This window comes from Cygnus atratus, chromosome Z, assembly GCF_013377495.2.
Source record: "Cygnus atratus isolate AKBS03 ecotype Queensland, Australia chromosome Z, CAtr_DNAZoo_HiC_assembly, whole genome shotgun sequence".
Taxonomy (NCBI): domain Eukaryota; kingdom Metazoa; phylum Chordata; class Aves; order Anseriformes; family Anatidae; genus Cygnus; species Cygnus atratus.
In genome coordinates, this window is record NC_066396.1 from 82,854,887 (window position 1) to 82,877,679 (window position 22,793).

At 35.2% G+C, this 22,793-nt stretch overlaps 1 protein-coding gene across 2 annotated transcripts in view; it reads left to right on the forward strand.

Moving 5' to 3' along the window:
- SLF1 (SMC5-SMC6 complex localization factor 1) overlaps window positions 1-22,793 on the forward strand; it is a 41,657-nt gene that overhangs the window by 626 nt on the left and 18,238 nt on the right. The window contains exons 3-11 of one of the 2 annotated variants that reach the window (XM_035568049.2): window positions 86-161; window positions 2,615-2,858; window positions 3,930-4,092; window positions 9,929-10,060; window positions 11,995-12,048; window positions 16,196-16,354; window positions 16,979-17,145; window positions 18,526-18,663; window positions 19,339-19,504. In XM_035568049.2, the coding sequence (XP_035423942.1) occupies window positions 86-161; window positions 2,615-2,858; window positions 3,930-4,092; window positions 9,929-10,060; window positions 11,995-12,048; window positions 16,196-16,354; window positions 16,979-17,145; window positions 18,526-18,663; window positions 19,339-19,504 (1,299 nt within the window). The remainder of the gene's footprint in view (window positions 1-85; window positions 162-2,614; window positions 2,859-3,929; window positions 4,093-9,928; window positions 10,061-11,994; window positions 12,049-16,195; window positions 16,355-16,978; window positions 17,146-18,525; window positions 18,664-19,338; window positions 19,505-22,793) is intronic. The other variant, XM_035568050.2, reaches the window with a different exon arrangement.

The window sequence follows — 22,793 nt, forward strand, 5'->3', positions numbered from 1 at the left end:
GTAATTTAGAGTTGTGTATAAGTAGCCAAGAAAGTTAAAATGTTTTCAGTGATAACGCTGTGTATTTTGTTTGTGTTTTTATTAGAAATACAGAAATTGTACACATCTTATAGCGAAAAAGCTTTGCAAGAGTGAAAAGTTCTTAGCTGCCTGTGCTGCAGGTGAGTGAATTTGCTGTAAAATTTCAAAGAATCTTAACAGAACTAGAAAGGAGCCCTTGAAGGCTTCTAGTTAACCGTTTTAATTTCATGAATGGACTGTCTTACAAAACCACCTTCTGCTTGTTCAAATATCCTTGATTTTTGTCAAAGTACTGTGTTCAAGTTTAGATTTACTTGTTTTTTGCTTTGGTAAGTGCCTAAGGGATATTCCTGCCATCTTCTTTCATTTGATATGCATTTGTTTCTAAACAAAAACTTTTGGTATATATCAGTTGTATCGGGAGGTCATATCCAAATGATACAGGTGCTTATGTATGGCTCACTTGAAGAGGGATTGGATAGAGTATGGACACCTGTAGTTAGTGAGCTGGTTTTTGACACCAAATTTGCTGTAACAGTCGTTGTTAAGGATCACTGTTTCTAAGTTTCTGTTTATGCAGCATGACAAAATTCTGGGCTATTGCCACTGACATTTTACGAAGTGAGCCTCTGGTCTTTCCTCTTGTTCTTCTCTCACCTAAGTTTGGATGCTAGAATTCTGTACTGGAGCAACTAAAATGCTTTTAGAACAAGAATTACGTATTTACATATTTTAAGATTAGTTTTAAGAGAAATTACCTGTGATCATTGTATAATGAGTTTAGAAAATATTGTAGAGTTACAAGATGTTGCTGTCCTCATCAATTAACTATTTAAATATGATGCCTTATTTTTCCCCGTACTGTGTTATAACAAATGTTTGAAGCAAGTTTTGGGGTGGATCTTGAATCTTGAATTTGAGAGACAGAAATAGATAAATTTAATTGTGGGTATACCTGTAAAATTAGTGATCTTATTTTAGACTCACGTTAGCAGGTATTTTCAATCATCTGTCACTGCTAGAATTTCAGTATATGCATTAATGATTACTTGAATGGATCTAAAAATTCTGATCAAACTCATATCAAAAAGGAAGTAGAATGAAAGGTGCCATGAGAGAAACAATATTAATATATGGTATATTTAGAATCATATTTGTGGTGTAGTATTTCATTTTAAATCTTAGGTACTTTAGATATCAAATTTTATTTATTTATTTTACTTTTGGAGATTTAAAACAACTGCATATATTTCTTTTGAACTGAGTGGAAACAATATACATACTGTCCACAAGGCAATGCAAAACTCTCATATTTCTATGTTTTCAAACCTTCCCCAAAACCATCTAGAACTTAATTTTGAAAAAGGCACTGTTTTTGCATAATCATTGCCCTTGGTGGCAGACGGAGTATGTTCATTCCTAATGCATTTTTTCCTAAGTACAAGAGATCATATTTAAACGCATTTAGAACTCAATAGAAGTGAATGCCAGTCTTCATGGACTCACTAGCTGACAGATATTTTGAGATGGAAACTTCAAAATAAAAGTGATTTTTCTAACATACAAGTTGTGTACAACACACCTATTTCATCAGAAGTCTACTGGTACCTACACTGGGTTATATAGAAATACCATTTGTGCTCCTGCACTGAGACATTTTGCCAGTCAACCCTGCTGTTTTGTGAAGCCAATTAGGTTCACACAATTCAAGTCAATTTCTCTTACAGTATCTTACAGTAGGTAGTGTTTCAATACCGGAGCAGGGTACTAACCACAGCTCTTGACCTGAACCTGTAAGAAGAGAGAGACAGAGGAAAAAAAGGGAAAGATCATTACTTACAGTATCAGAAGCATACATGCAGAAGATGAAAGAGGAGAGGCAGAGGAGGTGGAGCCAGAGGAGGAGAGGAAAAGGTTGTGAAAAAAAGAAAGGGGAAAGACAAAAGTCTAAAACCAAATCCCCTTCACATTGGTATTCACTGTACTTGCAATGTAAGTAATACCAAGAATATATAAAAGAAACAGCTCACGTGCTAAAAACTTCATCCATCTTTTTAATTACCGGAGGTAAAATATTGCCTCAGTTCACTAAATTAAGCCCTTAGCAAAAGCAAAAATCAAACAAAAGAAGACAACTAGCAAATGTGCTTTGACAGCATTATTACATACAAGTACACCAAATGCACCTCATATCTCTTTAGGTACATTTTTAAAAGTTTCAACTGCTCTTGAAAACAGAGGGTTAAGCAAGATTCTTTGCAAGTTGTAAAAAACAAAATCTGGGAAGCTGGAGACTTCCATTTGCAGATTTTTGAGGAGAGAGTCACATGATTTATCTGGGAAGGGTAAAAAGGTACTTGATCATTAAAAGAAAACAAAATGATCATTTTCAGTGGTATTGTGAGGTTTCTCATTTTTAAACTGTGAAGATGAGAACTCTTGTAGTAGGAAGAAGTTTTTAAAATGGTACTTATAATTCCAGCTTTTATTTGCACAAGAAAGGTTGAAGTTAATTTTATAGTAGATCTTCAGCTGATTGCCATTTGTCTGCACAAAAAAATCTTTTGTGGTTGACAGTTCATTTGCTTTTTAGGAAAGTGGATACTAACTAAGGAGTACATAATTAATAGTGCCGAAAGTGGCAGATGGCTTGATGAAACAACGTACGAATGGGGATATAAAATTGAAAAAGACACCCATTATTCACCTCAAATGCAATCAGCACCTAAAAGATGGCGCAAAGAACTGACACAGTCTAGTGCACCAGGGGCCTTCCACAGATGGAAAGTTGTCCTCGCTGTTAAGGAAGGTGATAAACGAATGATGTCTGTTATAAGGTAGGAGGATATGTCTTAAAGTTTAAATAATGAGCAACAGAACACTTACGGTATGGTTGAACACATCTTTCTTCTTCCATCCCAGTTAATTTGGTCCATAACAACTGCTGGCTCTTCAAACTCTGAATCATTTTCATTAACATACTTTCCTACATTTTGCAATTCTTTTAATCTTTGACATCACTGCCTTTTTAGATTTCTTTTAGTATAGTGTTAAATATAATATGCATTATTATATGTTAGTATCTTAAGTAAACAGAAACATTCTTCGTGAGACAAGGTACGGAGATTTTTGCTTGTTCAGAGTACTGCTTTAGTTTGTGTATGTTACATACAAATGGTAGCCAGAATCATTTCATTTGGTTGGGTGACCTGAGCCAGTGGTGAGCTATGGCTTAAAGGATCTAGGCTGCACTTTGACCTTTTTCTTCTTACTTTTTTTTTGGTCACACGTGGGCAACAGTTTCTTATAGTTCTGAAGACCTGATTTGTACTGTAACAATTAATATATACTGTAACAAAAACAAAGGAAAAGAAAAACTCAACTGTAGGAATTCTGAGACTACTTTTTGTTTTTCCTCCCTACACATTTGGGTTCGGTGGTTAAAGCATACATTGTATCATAACAGAGTATTAAAAGTAAAATTTTTGTCTAAAACAGTAAAAGCAAGCAGCCCCTGACTTTATTTCAGAGCTATCCATCAATGTAAATTCCTTGCAGGAGAACATACTGTCCTACTCTGTTGAAATTCCGGTTAGTTAGCAGTACTTCTCAGATCTGGGTGTACCACAGATGCAGAGGCAAGAAAGGAGTGAAATTTGTCTGGTTGATCATGGAGCGGGGCTGCAAGCTGCATCACCAAATACCTGTCTGCAGTTCATAAAGACCAGTCTTGCTAAGTGTGTTCCTTCCTTTTCTCAAGGCTATTAAGCACCCTTTTATCCTCCTAATGAAGGCTGGGCAATGTCATATGTCTGCACTCTCTTACCTGTAGTTTGTGAACGTTAACGTAACTTTTAGCAGTATGAATATAACACAGTAAATAAATATTTCCAAATATGTTTGTTTAGAGTTCTGCAAGCTGGAAAGGCAACCATATGTTCATCCCAAAATATGGGGAGTGATATTACTCATATATTCGTCCATAATAAATTTTTTCATACGCAAAATGAAAAATGTTTCTCTGAAGATCAGTGCTACCCTTTGCAATATATAGGAGATTACCTTTTGGAGGTAAGTAAATTTAAAAAACATACATAAAATTAATTTTTCATTTTTGTTGTTAACAATTTATGTCAGGCTTACTGATTACTGTGTATGATGCAGCATTAATAATAGAGATGGATACGATCACCCTGAATATTTTGAACTTTGATTAGAAGTAATACAGCTTTCTTGTACTGGGACTGTTTATCCTAGAGAAGAGAAGGTTTACGGAAGATCTCTTCAACGTGTATAAGTACCAGGAGCAGGGGGTGTACAAAGAGGATGGAGCCAGGTTCTTTTCAGTGGTGCCCAGTGCCAGGACAAGAGGCAGTGGGCACAAACTGGAGCACAGGAGGTTCCCCCCAAACACCAGGAAGCACTTCTGCTCTGTCACCTGCACAGCACAGTGGCACAGGTTGACCAGGGAGGTGGTGGAGTGTCCTCCTTGGAGATCTTCAAAAGCCACCTGGGCCTGTCAAAAGCCACCCTGCTGTGGGTGCCCTTGCTTGAGCAAGGAGTTGAACCAGATGATCTCCAGAGGTACCTCCAACTGTAACCAGTCTGTGATTCTGTAACAGAAAAATTGTCTTTCTCAAAGCAGTGTTTTGATTCAAACCAGTAGAAGTGGCACCAAAGAAGCATACATCTTCTTCTTGCTCTGTATGTTCCTTCTCAGCTCCTGCTTTGTGCTATTAATAGTGAAAAAAGGAATTAGACTTCAGGAGAAAGTTTCAGTATAGCTGACCATCAAATAAACAGTTTAGAAAGTTATTCATAAATTACCAAGAAAAATACTAATTTTTATTCTCTTTATTTTGGTCACAATTTCAAGTGTGTGTGTATATCATGGTTGGACCAGTTGATCTTGGAGGTCATTTCCAACCCTTGCGATTCTATGATTCTATGATCTGTGTGTTTATCTGTCTGTCTATATATATGTGTAGATGTTTTTTTTTTCTGGGTTTAGCATATGCCATTAAAATATATTTTAATGGTATCCTCATGCTTCATAATCAATTTAGTTACCTCTTTTCTCAACTAACCTCAATTATTCTACCTTTCTATTCATGACATTACAGTCTGGTAAAAAGATTCAGATTCTTAACTCAGAAATAAGTTTGCTCATAGTCCTTCATGGCTGGGAAGAATTGGTGGTTGCCATACAAATTCTCAGAGGGGACTCTATATTGGGCAGAGGAAATTCACTCAAACTATTCCTGCACTAGGAATCTTACGTAAGTTTCTCACCTATATTTCCTTTTCAATCAATGTACTGAGACTGATGCTGCAAGAATTATCATTCCTAAAATAGGTGTATGAACTGCTGTCTAAGCATTAACTCCCCATTACTACAGAGATCTTTCCACACTTGAGGACAGAGAAAGTTAAATAAAATCAATTTAAACTAAAGGATTCTGTAAGGAAGCGTATGAGAACAGAGTAGCATGCCAAGAGGATTTGTTAAGCATGTCTTGTATACCAACAGTATACATTTATGTCAGCCTCATCTATGGAATCAGTAGTAGGGGAACCATATAATTGTCTGCGTTTCAGAAAATACTAATGATTCAAATCATATCTTCACATGTGCAATGATAAATTCAGTTTTGCCATTTTCTGTATGAGAAAACCTGTTGCCAGTCATGAGAAAACTTCCTTTCTCTTTTACTAGTCTAAAGTCCTACATTCTTGAGAATACACAGCTCTATATTTTTTGGTCAGTAGAACAGGATTTTCAAAAGTCCCCATAAAAGTTTTCTTCTGCTAATTTTACTAGAACATGAGACAGTACACCAGCAGATCCACTAAGACATGAAGACCTAGCTATAAGCTGAGGTACTTCGTTTGAAGGGAGAAGCCATACTGAAGTCATCTTTCCAGAGAGACAGTGTTTTGTTGGAATGACAGAGCCAGGTGAAGCATCCAGTGCAACATCAGATTGTTGGGAGTGTGAGGTTTGACATTCAGCTCCAAAATTAGGTCAGAATGAGTTAAAATCACAGTCGTGAAAAGACAAAATAAAGCAAGAAAAACAGCATAATTCAGTCATTCCTTTTCATCTGAACTATGAGTGGATATGCCACCGTTCAGTGACTTTTTTTTCTTGCACGTGCAGAACTCACTAGAACTAGATTTTTTTTTTCTTTACTGTGTCCACAGAGAGAGAGAGAGAGAGAGAGAGAGAGAGGGATACCTCATGATTCGTAGTCCTTTGTTTACCATGACTGATATTTTTTTTTTACAGACCATATTGATAAGTGATCCTGTATGGTTTGAGGCCATGACCCACAGTCTTTACAGCAGTCATTCTTTCCATTCTGGAACATGAGTCTTTTTTTTCCCCTCCAGTTTGGAGCATTTAAATCCAGGGATTATTTCTTAACTGAGGCATGCACAATTCAGAGACTGATGAAAGTAGCAGTGGTGTCAACATTGTCTGTTAACTTCATAATAATTGAGTAGAAGACTAACAATGGCTACAGAAAGACCAGATTTTAGATTTTAAAGAAACTTTGCAAAGGATCAATTTACCATTGCTTGTCATTAGTGAAGGACTACTCAATTACTGTTTTTTCAACAGTGTCTATGGCAGAAGTGGACAGATTTATTCGATTTGAAATTTAGATATGAAAGTGGGTGATTAAAATTCACCAAATGAAAATGTAACTGCTTCTTTAGCTTTTGCAGCTTCATATCCCGTGTACTTTCACCAAAACTGTGTAGAAAGAGTAGAATAGAGAGGGATTTAACTCTCTAACTCTACTTTTAACTGTATAAACAGTATGGCTGTGTCTCAGTCTGGTCAAAGCTTTACCTAATTTGGATATTGGGTCTTACAGAAGTATCTGTTCAGTGATACACTTCAATTCGGACAAATCAACAGTACTTTATGCTTAAAAAAAAAAAAGAAAAGGAAACTCACGCCAGTCAACTGTGAAAAATTAATTATGGGAATATATTTGATATACGGTGTATTCAGTTGTTCATCATCTTAGGTAGAGAACGATATCCTGGTGGACTGGCTAGGAGCTTGTGCAGTTGCAAAAAAAAAGTTGTGCAAATTGCTATATATCCTAAATACTGGCAGAAAGCCTTGAGATTCTGGGGAAAGCACTTATTTTGGCGAAAACATTTATTATTTAATTAAAGTAAAAGGTGAAATATAAAAAATAGTGTGCACAAGCAAGAACAGAAAAAACTCCTTTGTTTTTCATAGAATGTGTTTATGAAATTGTGTACTCTCAAAATTCCAATTTCTACCTCTTCTGTTTTTTCAGGTGAAAAAATTGAGTCCTTTATTATTTAGGTCACACCTAAGATGCAACAAGGGGTGTCATACATTTGAATCTCTCAGGAGATAGAGTTTACCAAGCGGGAGAGTCAGATACACTATATAAAACTTCTTAGTATTTTATCCTGGAATTACTTGAAGGACTCAAAAGAATTCCTTTAGACTTGTAGTTCCTCAGATTGAGGGATGATTTTAATCAACTGCTAAATAAAAAATGCTGCCTTTGCAAACTTGTAGAGCTAACAGTGGGTTTATTAGGCAGTATCTGCTTCTTCTGGAAATCTTTTAAATTCTTCAGATCAAAGTGTTTTGCTCTCCTCATTTTAATGATTGATAAAGGTGTTACAAAAGGGCAAAAAAGGAGTTGAAAGATCTTAGTGTTTACATGCTGATTAAAACACATCAGCGTGGGATCTTGGTCTAGTGCATACTCTCTTAATGAAACTTGTTTAGGGAAATTTATGTTTAATAGAGGAATGAGAGTCAAGTATTTATGACTATCTCAGCTCTTACTGATCTCCATGAACCCTGAATTCATCCCAAGTGTGATAAGTGTTCCATCTTAACCAATTCATTAACTTACAAACATCCTTTTTTCTAGATTTCACTAAAGTAACTCACTTCAGAGGGCACGAGAGCACCAGTTTCTATTTAAATGCATCTAAAGAAGTCAGAAAACTGCCAAGACTCTGTCTTTCAAAAGGACAAGAGTAAAACATAGGCACAACACCTGTTAACATGCATTAGGCTTTATCAAAAAATGTTATGAACATGCTCTTTTCTCTTGCTTCTAGAAGTACTTGGTACACATTTCATTAGGACTTCGAAAGTTCCAATTTTGTAAATCTGTAGTCCTGCTATTTGACTGCTACTTCTTTTTCCCCTACACACACGTGTCCTATGGTTTAGTACCCAAATCAGATCCTGAATTAAGCAAAACCGCATTATATTCATTTTTAAAAGTGAAACTGCGTGTAGTCATAGGCTTTCAGACTGTTCTCTCTTGATTTTTTTGAACCAACACTTTGCTTCGTTTTTGTATTTCGATATCTATTCATATAATATCAACCTCGTAACTCTGCTGTTAAAACACTTTGTGGGAGTGTCATAAATAATTTGAAACTATAAGCTGTCATTTTTACTGGTTCAAGGTGTAAAAGCCACATGCATGATTTTAGGGAGCTATCCTCATACTTAAACAAAATTTTACCAAGATGGCACTATAAATTATCTGAATATTAAGTATTTTTAGAAGCATGTTGAAACTAATGTGCAGAGAGTGGCACTAAAAGTAAAGACTAGTTAATGCATTAAAGCAGGGCTTGAGTTCACATTCATCTTTGGCTCACCAAAAACTATTTAGAGCCGTTTTCAAGTTACCAAAAGTACTTGACACGCCAATTCCTGTCACAAGCAGACTTGATTTGGGAAAGACTTATTTATTACTAATTAATAACAGAGTTGAATAGTGAGAAACAAAGAACAATATGAAAAACACCTTCACCCCACTCAACTCTTCTTCCCATGTTCATCTTCATTCCCCACTCTTCTGTCTTCTGCTCCTCCAGGAGCAGCATGGGGGTTGTGGCCAGTCCTAACGTGTCGTCTCTGCTGCTGCTTCTTCCTCACACCTCTCACGGGAATGCTCCTTCACGAGCTGCTCCACTGTGGGCCCTGCCTTTTGTTCAAGCCTTCAGGAATGGACTGCTCAACTGGGGGCTCCTCCACAGGCCACAGGGGAACTTCTGCTCTGTACCTGGAGCACCTCCTGCCCTCCTTCTGCACTGACCTTGGGGACTGCAGGGCTGCTTCTCACTCATTTCTCACTCTTGCAGCTTCTGCAAGTGTCTTTACTGTTTCTTAAATACACTATATCTGGGGGCTCAGTTTCGGTCAGCAGAGAGCTCCTTTTGAAGCTGTCTGAAACTGGCTCTTCTCTAAAATGGGGCAGCTTCTGGTCTGTCTGTACTCACAGTGGCCACACCTGCAGCTCTCCCACCCCCACTACCAAAACCTTGTCATGTAAACTCAATGCAGCCTAAAACAAAGATATTTTAGTGTTAGTCTGTGTAGATAAAAAAACACTTCTAAATTTTAACTAGCTTAGTGCACCCTTAAAGGCAAGAACTGAAAGGATTTCATTGTAGTGGCCATAATGATCATAGTCAAACTGATGAAAACCTGTATTAAAAAAAAAACTTACTACATTTTCAACTAATTGGAAAGGTGTGGGCTTTGCTTTTTGTTTTTGAAAAGTCCAAAAAGAGAATCTGTTGTCTTAACACAGCTCTTGTTTCAACAACAGAGATTGGGACAGAGTTAAAGTCAATTAGGAAAATAACTGGGAAAACTTATATTGGCAGTTCTCATGCTATAGCTGCCTGCAACTTCAGTGTTCTATTTCCACAGATGTTTATTTGCCACATGCTGTAGACCCTTGAAAAATTGAATAAGCATGCATGTGCACACATGTATTTACAATATAATGTATGGAAAGATTTCAGGACATAAAAGGTGTTTTACAGCATCATTATAAGTTTAAACATAATGTGTTTTTTTTGCTCTGCACAGAAGGAAATGCAAAATATTGAAGTTACCCAAATGAACCATTTCCTGCCTGCACAAGAAACTGACCAAAATGAGTCTAACGTGAAGCTTGTTGAACTGAAAAATGCTGTGATAAAACACATGTATTTTGCCGAGGTAAGTAACAATTAGTTAATGCTTTCTCAGCATAAAATGTAAAATATGTATAATTTAATGTAACTTTTATTATGGATACTGAATCTACTTAACTAGATATTTTAACTTCTTTTATAGTAGTAGTAGTGCCTTTTTAGCCTGCAATGTTTAATAATCTTATATTTGCTACATCTGCCATTAGCCAAAATACAACTTAGTAGTGGTAATTGATAGTCATAGGTGTATGAAAGACATAGTAGGCTGTTTGAAACCTTGGTGTAATATGTGACATCAGTAATAGCTAATATTGTTCAACACAGTGTCATATTGGATTACAATCATTCTATGACTTCCCTGTTATCTAGCTAAATTACGCTAACACATTTTTAAGATTAGCCATATCCTAGAGCAAGCAAAAATTTTGTTGATTGATATGAAAGTTTTTTTTTTGTTGTTGTCACAAATAAAAACTGGAGCAAGAAGCACTCCTTTGTTTTAATGCTGTCACATATCTAATCCTGATAAATTTGGTATATTAGTAATTAAAAACAGCGTTTCATTTCTAGAAAAAGCAATTAATTACAGTGTGTATTATCACTGTATGTTACACTGATGCAGGTGATACTGTGTAAGTATCCTTGTAGTAGCTCACTTACATACAGCACTCTTGATTCTGTAACTGCAAATTAAGGTCCACTATATGTATCAATATAAGCTCCTAGTAACAAAACAGTTCAAATGCTTAATGTACAAAATGTTTAAACTCAAGACTGGCAATCTGAAGACTAATGCTGCTTAAACCCATACACCATCAAATGCTCCATCAGTGACATTTTAACAAGACCATAACCTCTAGACCGTTAAAAAATAAATCTATCTTTACCGTCTCATGTATAGGACTATTGCAGGTTAACCATAGTAGGCAGCTGAACCCCACACAGCTCCCTTCCTCCCCACAGCAGGACTGGGGAGAGAATCAGAGGCAAGAAAACTGGTGGGTTGAGATAAAAACTGTTTAATAAGTAAAGCGAGAGCTGTGGGCACAAGCAAAGCAAAATAAGCTCCCATGAGCAGGCAGATGCTCAGCTATTTCCAGGCAAGCAGGGCTCGTCATGCCTAACGGGGACTTGGGCAGACAAATGCCATGACTGTCATAGAATCATTTCCCCCAGTTTTTCCTGCTGAGTACAATGTCGTATGGTATGGACCATCTCTGGGGTCAGCTGTCCTGGCTGCGTCCTCCCAGCCTGCTGACTGGCTGGGTAGTGTGAGGAACTGGCCTTGACAAATGTACCAGCACTGCTTGGCAAGAGCTAAAGCTTTGGTGTGAGTACTGTTTGCGGGTAACACTGTTTTGGTCACAAATCCATCACAGCACACCATGAGCTACTCTGAAGAAAAGGAACTCTATCCAAGCCAAAGCCAGAGTAACTATATAACAGTAGCACTTCTTACTAGATTGTCTTTCCCTCAAACTACTATGTAGTTATGTGCAGATAGAGTAATTGTAAGCCTAACGACTTTATCTGATAAAATATATTATTAAGCTCATAATACTTGGTAACTAAATGTAACAGTAATAGTAATACATTTTTGCACCTACTGTCATCACATTACAAGCAACTTGCAAGGAGTATCCAGAGTTTCCATTTTGCCATAGAAAAGCTGAAAGCACTAATACATTTTAATGATTAAGTGGATCAAATCTAATCAAACTGTCATTACATAACAAGTGCAAGAAAAAGAAGCAGAAAATAACAGGAAAACTGAGGAGAAAAAAAGCACATATTATTTTCCTCTCAGGTCATTAATCCCTTATTTCCTAATTTTGCCATCTAAATATTAAAAAGAACTACAAATAGATTGCTATGTTTAATGTTTTGTTTTTACTGTGTTTAAAATAAAAAAAATTAATACAGTATTTATAGACAGGTTTTTTTTGTTTTTTTTTTAAGACTGCTAAACACAAATCTGCTCATAAAGACCAGTTGAATAAATGCAATCCAAAGGTAAGGATTCTTGCAAAGAGATCATGTTCCATTTATGGATTTTTTTTATGCCGTCAAGTAAATATACTTCTATTGTGAAATGAGCTATTGAATAAATATTTTAAAATACATTATCCAAAAGTCTAATAAAATTATTGAAAAGTTAAAGAACATCATTCCGATACTAGTGAATTTGTTCATTGTTATGATGCTTCCAGTACTGCCCTCTTGTTATGAAGAAACCCTTTAATACTACTGGCTAAGAGAGCACTGTTAATCACCTAAGAAAAGCAGAAGAGATGTGTGATTTAGTGTCATAAACTATTCAAACACTGTATTTTTGCAATAGTAAAGTAGAAAAGATATACTCTGCTTTTTGCAGTTCTCATGTTTTTGCTAGTAGAGACAGACTTTAGCTAGATTGTCTCACCGTAGAAAGAAGCAGTACTTCAGCATAAGCTTTAAGCATCATCATCCATGTTTCAGAGTGTACTGAAGTATGGATTACAAGTAGGATAAATCATATTTTCCAGTCCTATTCTCATAACTACTTTGACTCATTTTTCTTCCCATTAAGACAAATGCATGCCATAAATCAGGTACAGGTCAGCACCAATTAAGTCTTTGTTGTAAAGTCTCTTAAGTAAAAAAATACTTCCAGTTTTTTCCCTTTTCTAATTAACACTAAGAATAAATTATTTAAATATGTTTGTTGAAATGTTACATCTCAGTAATTAAAAAGCATTTTACGTATTAGCTATGAGCTACTGTACCTTATATGGTAACTTTTATTATTTAAAATGTTAAAATGGGAAACTCTTAAAGCATATGTGTTACCTTCGTATATTTCTTCTGTGTCTGAAGACTCATTTTTGTGACCCATACTAAGTAAACAGTTAGTTGGTGTATAAGTGAGGTCCCAGTCTTCAGAGAATTACATTTTTATCTGTTTCCTTTGTATTGATATAATAGAGGAAAAGAAAAATATTTTTAAACATAAGCACCAATATGCCTTTGTCATTGTCCTACACTGTAATAGTCATGTTTTGGTTAGTGAATTTATGGGGAAATAAAACTTCAGGTTTCTTAACACTTTTGATAACAAATTGTTACCTGGTACTGTTAATAATGATATAACTTTAAATTTGGAATTTTTGAACACAATTTTAGTTATTTTCTATAATATGACCTGCCACCATCTTTTATTGCTTTGTGGAATATCTGTTGCTAGCCTTTGCATTTGATATGTTTCTTTTATAGGCAGTATATTTATGGCTGTTAAACACAGCTCCAATATGGCTCCAATAAGTATTTCTATTAGTCTAGGGGAAGTAAATTGTCTTTTCTGCATTTTGTTACGTAAAACACAACTTCTTTTCTATGGACCTTCATTTTCATTTGTTTCTGCTCAAAGTTTTAATGCTTCTACTAGCAGCGCTTCATAGGAAAATGCTAGTTCCTTATCAGCCAGAATGCCAGCCAGCACAGTTTTGTACACAGCTTATTGAAGGCCCTCATTACAAAAGGTGTCTCAGGATTCTGCAGAAAGTCCACTATATTGGTTTTCTGCCATCCTTCCTTATCCCTTCCAAAAAAGATGAAAACCTGTTCTCCTCTTCCTTCCTGCCCTGAAAGTAATGCAAAAGGCCTCTCACAGTCTCCCAAAACTGTTTTTTTCTGTTGTTGTTGTTGTGGTTTAACCCAGCCGGCAGCTAAACAGCCGTTCACTCACCCTCCCGCCTCCCTCTCTGGGATGGGGGAGAGAAACGGGAAAGTGAAGCCTGTGAGTTGAGATAAAGACAGTTTATTAAGACAGGAAAATAATAATAACAATAATAATAATAATAACAATGATAGTAGTACTACTACTAATAATGTGTACGAAACAAGTGATGCACAATGCAATTGCTCACCACCCGTTGACCGATGCCCAGCCTATCCCCGAGCAGCTGGCCCCCCCCCCACCCCGGCTAGCCACCCCTATATATTGTTCAGCATGACGTCAGATGGTATGGAATACCCCTTTGGCCAGTTTGGGTCAGCTGTCCTGGGTCTGTCCCCTCCCAGCTCCTGCTGCACCCCCAGCCTGCCCGCTAGCAGGACAGAGCGAGAAGCTGAAAAGTCCTTGGCTTGGTGTAAGCACTGCTCTACAACAATTAAAACATCAGCATGTTATCAGCGCTCTTCTCATCCTAATCCAAAACATAGCACCCTACCAGCTACTAGGAGGAAAATTAACTCTGTCCTAACTGAAACCAGGACAGTTGTTGAGTGTACTTTTCAAATAATGCATGGATGATGTCTGTTTCGTCTAGTACCAGTATTTTAAAGAAACATAAGTTTCTGTCACAATACAGAAAGATGTGCTGGTACGATCACCAGATGAGGGCCAGTAGTGATCTGCTTGTCCCTGCACAATATACTGTCATCTTTGCACATTTTAAATCTAGAAAACAGAGTTGTTCTTTGACTGCCATTAAACAGTTTATGATTGCTCCTTAGATGTACTGTTTGCATATAATTAGCATTAGAAAAGTATGAATGCAACTATTATTTCCAAAGGAAATAAAGTGAAGATTTTAATAGTGCATATATAAATGAGAAAATTGAAATAAATGTGAGTTGCAAATGCCAGATGCACAAAGATTTGATTAAAAGAAAATTGTCTAGATGAGCATCTTTATTTATTGTTAATATAGCAATGGCGTGCCTTAGGGATCTCAGAAATGTAACATTTGCTGAGAAACTAAATACTGCTAAGATGGAGCTCATTCACTTAGACCTTAGCTGTGATTTAACAATGATTGTCATTTCTTTCAGAAGTTTTTGTAGTTGTTGTTTTCAGGTTTGATCTGAGCTCTTAACATTTTTGTTTATTTCTAAAACATTTTTGGGAATTCTTGCTAATAGCAGTATACTCCATGACCTCAAACCACAATTGGACTTGAAGACTGTGTTAATTTTAGTTAAAATCATTTTGAAACAATTGGTAGACTGTCTCATGTTGCTTTGTCTACTATGCATTAGGAGCCAAGTTTCTTGGCAGAGTTGGTAAAGTCTACCAGGTGTTAAGGGACTAAAGCAATAAGAAATATACATAATTGTTTAACTTCTATCAACTCAGTGATCTACTCTTTTTGACTCCGCTTCTTTCAGTTGTGGCTCCCTATCCCAGTTTCCTTGAGTTTACCAGAACCTCAGGCTATACAGTTAAACAAAATAGCTGGATATCAAAACAGAAGCTAACAGCAGTATGGTTGCAACTGGCTTATGCATCTTAGCTTTGTGTTGGACTAGAGGAAAGACGTAAATAGCAATGTAGCTGAGATCTTCGATACCCCCTCTTTGATATTGTTAGTCAGTGGAAATAATGTTTTTGAAAGCTGAGAGTACAGACGATAACAGGGAAATGACAGGGCAGATACAGCATTCCAGGAAAGCCATTATAGATTCTTCCAGGCCCTCTGAAAGCTTGAAAAATTAAGTGTTTCACTGTCATGCGTGGCACAGAATAAGAAGGAAGTCTTGTGCCATTAAGAAGATCTTCAGAGCTTTGAAGTCCACTGGGATCAATACCTGTACTATCTGTAGCATTAGCTGCTTCTTTGACATGTCATGGTAGTAGGAGCAGCACTAGGGAGGTAAAACTGTTACATGCTTTGTAGTTTTATAAAGTTTATAAATGATGTATTTTGTGATTTTACATTTTTGTTCAATTTTTGTTAGCTGTTTGCTGATACTAATTATCTTACTGCTCCAGTCATAATGTTGTGGAATGTACTCTACACATTTAGAAGCATTAACACTTATTCCTGTGCATACCTTTTCAGAATAAATTATAGACAAGCTAAGGAGTGTGTGAACTGTAATTTGTTTTTTAAAAGGGTGAATGCATTCAGATAGTCCTAGGAGGTAGGCACACTCTGTAAGGCACTTTCTTGTTAATGAAAGCCATAAGCTGTAAGGTGAAGGTATTTCCATTCTATATGGCAGAAGCTCATTGGATCAGGCAATGAGTAACCTTTCTGTTGTAATTTGTAACGTTCTTCTATTTTACTATATTGCCAACATTTTACTTAAAGATTTCATGTTAGTTCTTGTTCTGTATTGGGTTTGTAAGTTTGCTCATAAGCTGCTCTTTTACTTATGAAGATATTCTCATTTTTAGATTAAAAATACCGACCTGTCCAGCGTTACTTGGCACATATTTGAAGGATTAGTCGAAGAGCATTTATTACCTGATGTAATCTCAGAACTTGTGGCTGTTCAGAAGTACTCTATACCTCCTGTGCATTTTTTTCATTCTCTTCTAGAACATGTCCTGTTGGTAAGAGCTGAAGGCTAAAGTATTATAAAAGTATTATAAAGTGTATGTGTGTGTGTATATATATATATATATATATATATAAAAGTATTATAAAGTGTTATAAATATTAAAGCAAGAAATATTATCTTTTCTTCTGACAGTATGCTTACAGTTTTAGGTGATGCATTAACCCTTCATGTTCATCAATGTCTTAGCATTACTGCAACCTGAAAAGGAAATAATACTTTTTTTAATATTATTATTAATTTACAAAAACTATGAATGTAGGAGTCTAAATATTGTGAAAGAACCAACCTAGAGTTTTTTCATTGCTTGTAGAAATAGCCCTTGTGCAACATGTTTTTTTTTAACTTTGTAGGCTACAGATAGAAAGCTCAATAGAAAAGAAGGTTTGTTCTAAGCAGTGATTTATTCAACTGGAATACCACAGTGGAACAATTGTTTTTAATTGTCTTTATGTTTGTTTGTTTGTAAATTCTGATTTTTTTCTGCTTCTAGTTATGCATTAAATGGCTTGTTACTTTACTGATGTAATTTAATTTAATTTTCATTTTGGTCATGTGAGATTGAATCATGTATACTTGGCCAGTGTATAGCTAATATTTTTTTCTTATTTTATTACAGGGAAATACTGATGCAGTATTTCTTGCTAAGTTTCATCATGTTTTGTACCTTGTTCTCCAACTTGATCCTCCTTGGAAATCCCCATCTACATTAAGATATTACTTGGATTTTCTTCAGTGTCCTATCTGTAAGAAAGGCACATGGTCCTTTATAGAGATGCTTGTAAGGTAAAAAAATTTAATGTTGTATTAGATGCAATAGTTATTCCAGATAAAAAGTTACCCCAAACCTGGGGAGGGGGAAGGAGGCTTGTAATGCTGTTATACTGAAGTCACATCTTCACCAGAACAGGTTAACTGTATGTGAAGGTCTAGAATTGTAACTGAGATTTGGACTTCTGCTATGTTTCAGTATGTGTTAGCTCACAGGTAGAAGTGTATCTTGGAAAGGAGAAGAAAGACATGTTTGTTCTCGTTTTTTGAAGAATGATTTCTTGTTTTAAACTTCTCAAAATTGCGATTATGTATTATTGCTGTTCTGATGTGTATGTATATATGTACATACACAAATATATCTGCAGTTATGAGGCAAAGCCCGGTCTTATCTTAGCAAGCATGAAGCTTCATGTTCTATTTTGATTTTAATCATAAACTTCCTATACATGTACAAATACAGGACTCAGTTTATATAGCTGTTTGGCAAGTTTGTCGATGCTTTAGCTTACGAACTCATTCTTTGTAACTTACATCAACAGAAATGAATTCTTCATGCAGTTGGAACAAAAACAGCACTTCTTATTACTGTCATAAAATCTTAAGTAATATTTAAATAGTTTGGTACAACTGTGATTAGAAGTGTGTAAATGTAGATCATGGTAACTATGTATATAGACTTCAAGGGCATTGAATTGCTGTATTGGAATCACCATAATTGGACGTGTAACAATTTTGATTAGGAACATGTCATTGTGCCATTGTAATGGAAAAGAATTTAAATATGAGAAAATATGTAAAATATTTTATCTTTTAGTACGTTTTGGCAGACTATGGATGCCTGGCAGTTGTATATCTGTTATTTTGTTGTGTGTATGTGCATGTTCTTTCTAATAGTAAAAATTCTAGCAAGAAAAATTTTGCACACATTAGTTCAAAATTATCTCCATCATGTCAGACAAGCACTAGATTTGATCAAAAACTGTATTCCTGTCAAGTAACTTTATGAATTGTTTCTGAACTGTTTATAAGGTGGATGTTAAGTCTATGAAATACTGCAAGACTGCCATGTAATTAAAGGATTTGCAGGAAGTTCTGTTAAAATCAGTAACTGTACAGTAAATCAGTTGAGACAGAAAAATACAGAAAACGTGGTTAAAGGATTTTGTTTGCACTATTTTCATCTACAAAACAAGGCCCCAGTTACAAACATGTTAAGTTTTTGGAGAAACTGTGGCTTTAAAACCAGAAAGTTTGGCTTTAAAATGATAAATGTTGCTGGGGAGCAAGGTATTTCCTCGTCAAAATTATCTGAAGTCAAAGCTGCCTTCTTTGCCAATAAATCAGACTATCATTTCCGTCATACAAGTGGATTTTTTGGTGTTTATTTTTCAGGTCTTGCCTTTATTGCAAAACCGTTTGTCATGCAGTCCCAGGTTCAGGAAAAGCAGATGAACAGAGGATAGTTCACAAAACATTATTGAAGTTTTTCTTTGATTTAGTAAAAGCTGAAGTAGAGTTTCTGACAAAAAGGTGGGTTTTATAGGATAACACTTTTATTACTTTTTCACAATTTCACATGCATTTTTGTATCTACAGCAGGTTGTATCCTGATTTTTGTATGTCTGTAATAATATTCTGTTTCACAGAGATGGTATTACTTAACATTTTTTTTTTGTATTTCTTAGTCCTCAGTTTATTTATTGTAATTGGTATTGTTTTTTCCTAATTGTGCCTTAAGACCACTAACTTTTCACAGCCTTATTATTTCACTATATTACAAGTTTCAGTAAGCATTGAATTTTGCTCGTAAAGCTACATTTTTAGCTTTGCAATGTTTCCATATCTATTCCATAAGTTAGACAAGCAGTATTTTGAACATACTGATTTAAAAAAAAATCAATTAAATGTTACCTTTCACTAGGGAGATAATTATCTTTCCTCAGTTTATGAAATATAAAAAAAAAAAGTCTTGGTTTTGCTCTGGCAGCCTTTATATATTAGCACAGTATTAGAATTCCTTCAGTTTGACTGTAATAGTCATCATTATTTTACTTATTATTCATCAGAAATTGTGTCTGATCTTTCCATACTTAAAAATTGCCAAACCTTTGTATGTTTTGACAGAAGATAAGGTTTCTGTCTAGTAACTATAGTAATCAAAGTGGCATAAAGATTTAGGTTTTTTCACTTGCTTCTTTTTTTCAGTTTGGTTGAAGAGACCAATTCACAGCACCAGCAAGTAATGCCACAAACGGTTCTTCTGAAAACCTTTTGGTTGGGAAGCGAAACCTCAGTGCTTTTCACCAAACACATAAATATTCTAGCAGATTGGGTCATACTTTCCCATAGAGAATTGAACAGAACAAATGATGTGAGTATGAATTTTATGCTTTAAAATAATGAAGACTGACATATTTTTTAAAAGACTTTTTTTGTTCATTCCTTTGTGAGGAATTATATGTAAGTATCACAGCTGCTTGTTATATCTGCCTTTTGTTGTGAAGCATGCTGGTTTTTGCTCCACTAAAGGAAATGAATTGATCCATAAGATTCTCATATTGATCTGTAGAGAAGAAACGAGTCATGAGTAGCTTGTTGGCTACATTCAGATGTTCATATGCCCTTACCAGCAGGTATTACTGTAGTCATTAGGGACACAAGCTTAACACATCCTGTCAAACAATAAGGTGTAACAAAAGAGATGATTATCTTCTTTTACAGTGATTGTATTCAGGCAGCATTGGAAGGAGAGAGCTAAGAAAACAATTTTTTATTGTTTTCTACAGATAAACATTATTTTATTTTATTAAATGCCCCATTTTCTTCCCAAGTCTTTTACTTTCATTTGGTATCTTCCCTAGATCTTTTCATAAAAATGGAATTGAAGGCAACTTAATTGCTGTTCTGTGACCTGCTGACCAGCAGGACATTGACCTGAAAGATACTGAGTGTCCTCTATACCACCTCTTTCTTTTCAGAAGCTAGAGGCCTTGTAAAACATCTTTGACTTCTTGATTCTCACATAAAATACAAACTTACTGCTGTCTCTGCATTCTCTTTTAAATTATTGTGAAAGCACAGAATAAATAGGTACTTCATTCACTTTTTCATTACAATAACAGAACAACAATAGAAAATCAAGTATTCCAGAGAAAAAAGCACTTTCAATATAATAGCTACTAGTTCTTCATTATGTTAAGAAAGCAGAAAGATTAAACATAATGAGAGTTTCACTCATCTTACCTAGCCAGACCTCCTACCTTTTTTGAGGACTATCAAAGACAGATATTCTGAAACAGTGCTGCCTTTTATCCTTGGTCAAGATATTTAAAAAGTGCCTAAAATTAGGCTTCTATACCCATATTTATATTTAAACAACCTACCTTTTCAAAGGTCCTGAGCACCAAGCAGGCTCACATTCAGTTGATTTCAGTGGCCATTCTGATTCTTTGGAAAATGAGATTGCTTTCATATGTTTCCTGGTGTTGAGTGTGCAGTTTAAGTGTAGACATCTTTTTTTTTTTTTTCCTACTATGCCTTCTTTTGACCAGTTCCTGTACTGTAAGCCATACCTTTATCATAAACTGCTCTTTGCATAAGCAGAATAATCACTTGTGGCAGAGTGTAGTACATGTATGAAAAATAAAGGAAGACTAAAACACAACATAAAAGATAGACCTACCTCTTGTTTAGATTTTATTTTTTCATAGTTTTCATATATGTTTAAATACAATACAAAAATATTGTCCTTTCAGCACAAAGCCAAAATGCCTATTGTGCTTACATTTTGATTTTATGCACTATAATTATTGTGCAATGTCCTTGCAGATTTCTAGCCTAAAAAGCAGCTCCTCTATTCTGTTGCCTGATAATATCTGTAGTGTTGTATGTTCTTTCCTACTGCCTTATCCTTTAGCTTCATATTTTTATAATGCATTTTTTTCCTTTGCATTTTTTGGCAAAAATAATCTCTAAAACAAAATACTGTATTTTTACATACAAAACTCATCATTATTGCTTTCTGCACTCTCAGTTTTGTTTAGAACTTGAAATAATGATTTTTCTTATATTCAGAGACTCCCTTTAGAATTCCATGACATAGCTGAAAAGGTCAAAGGAGCCAAAAGAGCAGATCCTCCCCAGCTATGCAGACAGAACTGTGTTTTCTTTTCTTCTTCTTTTTTTTTTTTAATTATTCTGGAGATGCATACATAAAAACATATGCCATTAAATAGAGCATATTGGGTGCAATTTTTCCCCCATCTCTGTTTAAGGGTATGATTCATTGTTACCAGTTTTGTTTTTTAAAAACTGCTTACTTAAGAGGCAGCACATTCTCAATATACATGTAAGGCCACTCAGAAACCAAAATTAAAGGAATGGCTCAGGCAATCTTTCTATCCATATAGGCAGAGAAAATTAAGTGGGTTTTTTTTTGCACAGTGTAAAGGGGTGACCATGTCTGCCTGCTTACATAAAGGTATGAGATCATGGAAAGACGCAAACATGCCGATTGTGATATAGTAAACTTCCATGCAATTGTTCTGTGAAAATATCTGTGAATAAAAGCAGAGAAATAATTTAATGAAATTCTTTTTGAGGCATATCAAACAGATTCATTTCTAAGCAGTAAAAGTGATTTTTTTTTTAATTTCTTTTTTTTTTTAGCTATTCAGAATTTGATGAGAAGCATCTCTTTTTATGTGATTCAAAGAGATTGCAACAATCAGCAATAGAGGAGAGGGAAAGTATCTGTATATATTCCCCGTCATCTAGGGGTTTTTTTTGCAAAAAATACTTAATACATATATGTAAACATATATAGATATACATGAGTGTGTAAAAAGAGCAAGCAGGAAACAGTTGTAGTATCTGAAGTGAGAACCTCCAGGCTGAAATTCTGCATGAGAGTTGCTGGTTTTCTTGGAGTAAATACTCTGAAGGTGGTTCACTTTTCAGGCCCATTGTAACCTGTATCAGGAACAAAGAAAAATAAAGAATGAAGGGCTACAAAGACTATGGTTACATATGTGGGTGACTGTCATTACATATACAGGTGCATTTACTTTCTTGTGTTGGAATTTATCATAAAAGTACTGTAATAAAATTAGTGACAGGAAATCGAATGCCCTCACTCATCACTGTGTTAATCTACTGCAACATCCTGTTGGAATAAAAGTATTCTTGTAGTTTAAAATGCACTGCCAAAGAACACAGACTTTTTTTTCCATCTCTTCATCTCTGGAATCAATATGGAATATATGGCTAAAATCATAGAATCATGGGAATGATTCTATGCGTGTCATACTTCAAAAGTAAATAGGATTGATGCAGAAACTCACAAGGTTCCTTGAAACAGAGCTGTTAAATTAACTTTAAAATTTACAAAGGAACAAACATGTATTATTTGTAACACTGAGTAGCCATTCAGTTCGGGCATCTTTTCACGATGATACTGCCTCACTAAGAGAACCAGAACACTTGTCATCTCTGCTGCTGCTTTTTTTTTTCTTTCTTTTTTTTTTAAGGCTGTAATACACAGCTTGACAAAGGAATGTAAAAGGGATTCATTCCAATTTTTATTTGCATTGTCTTTCATATTTCTAGTGTGCTTTCTTCAATGTTTCAAGTATCATTACAGTATGGTATAAATTTGTAGA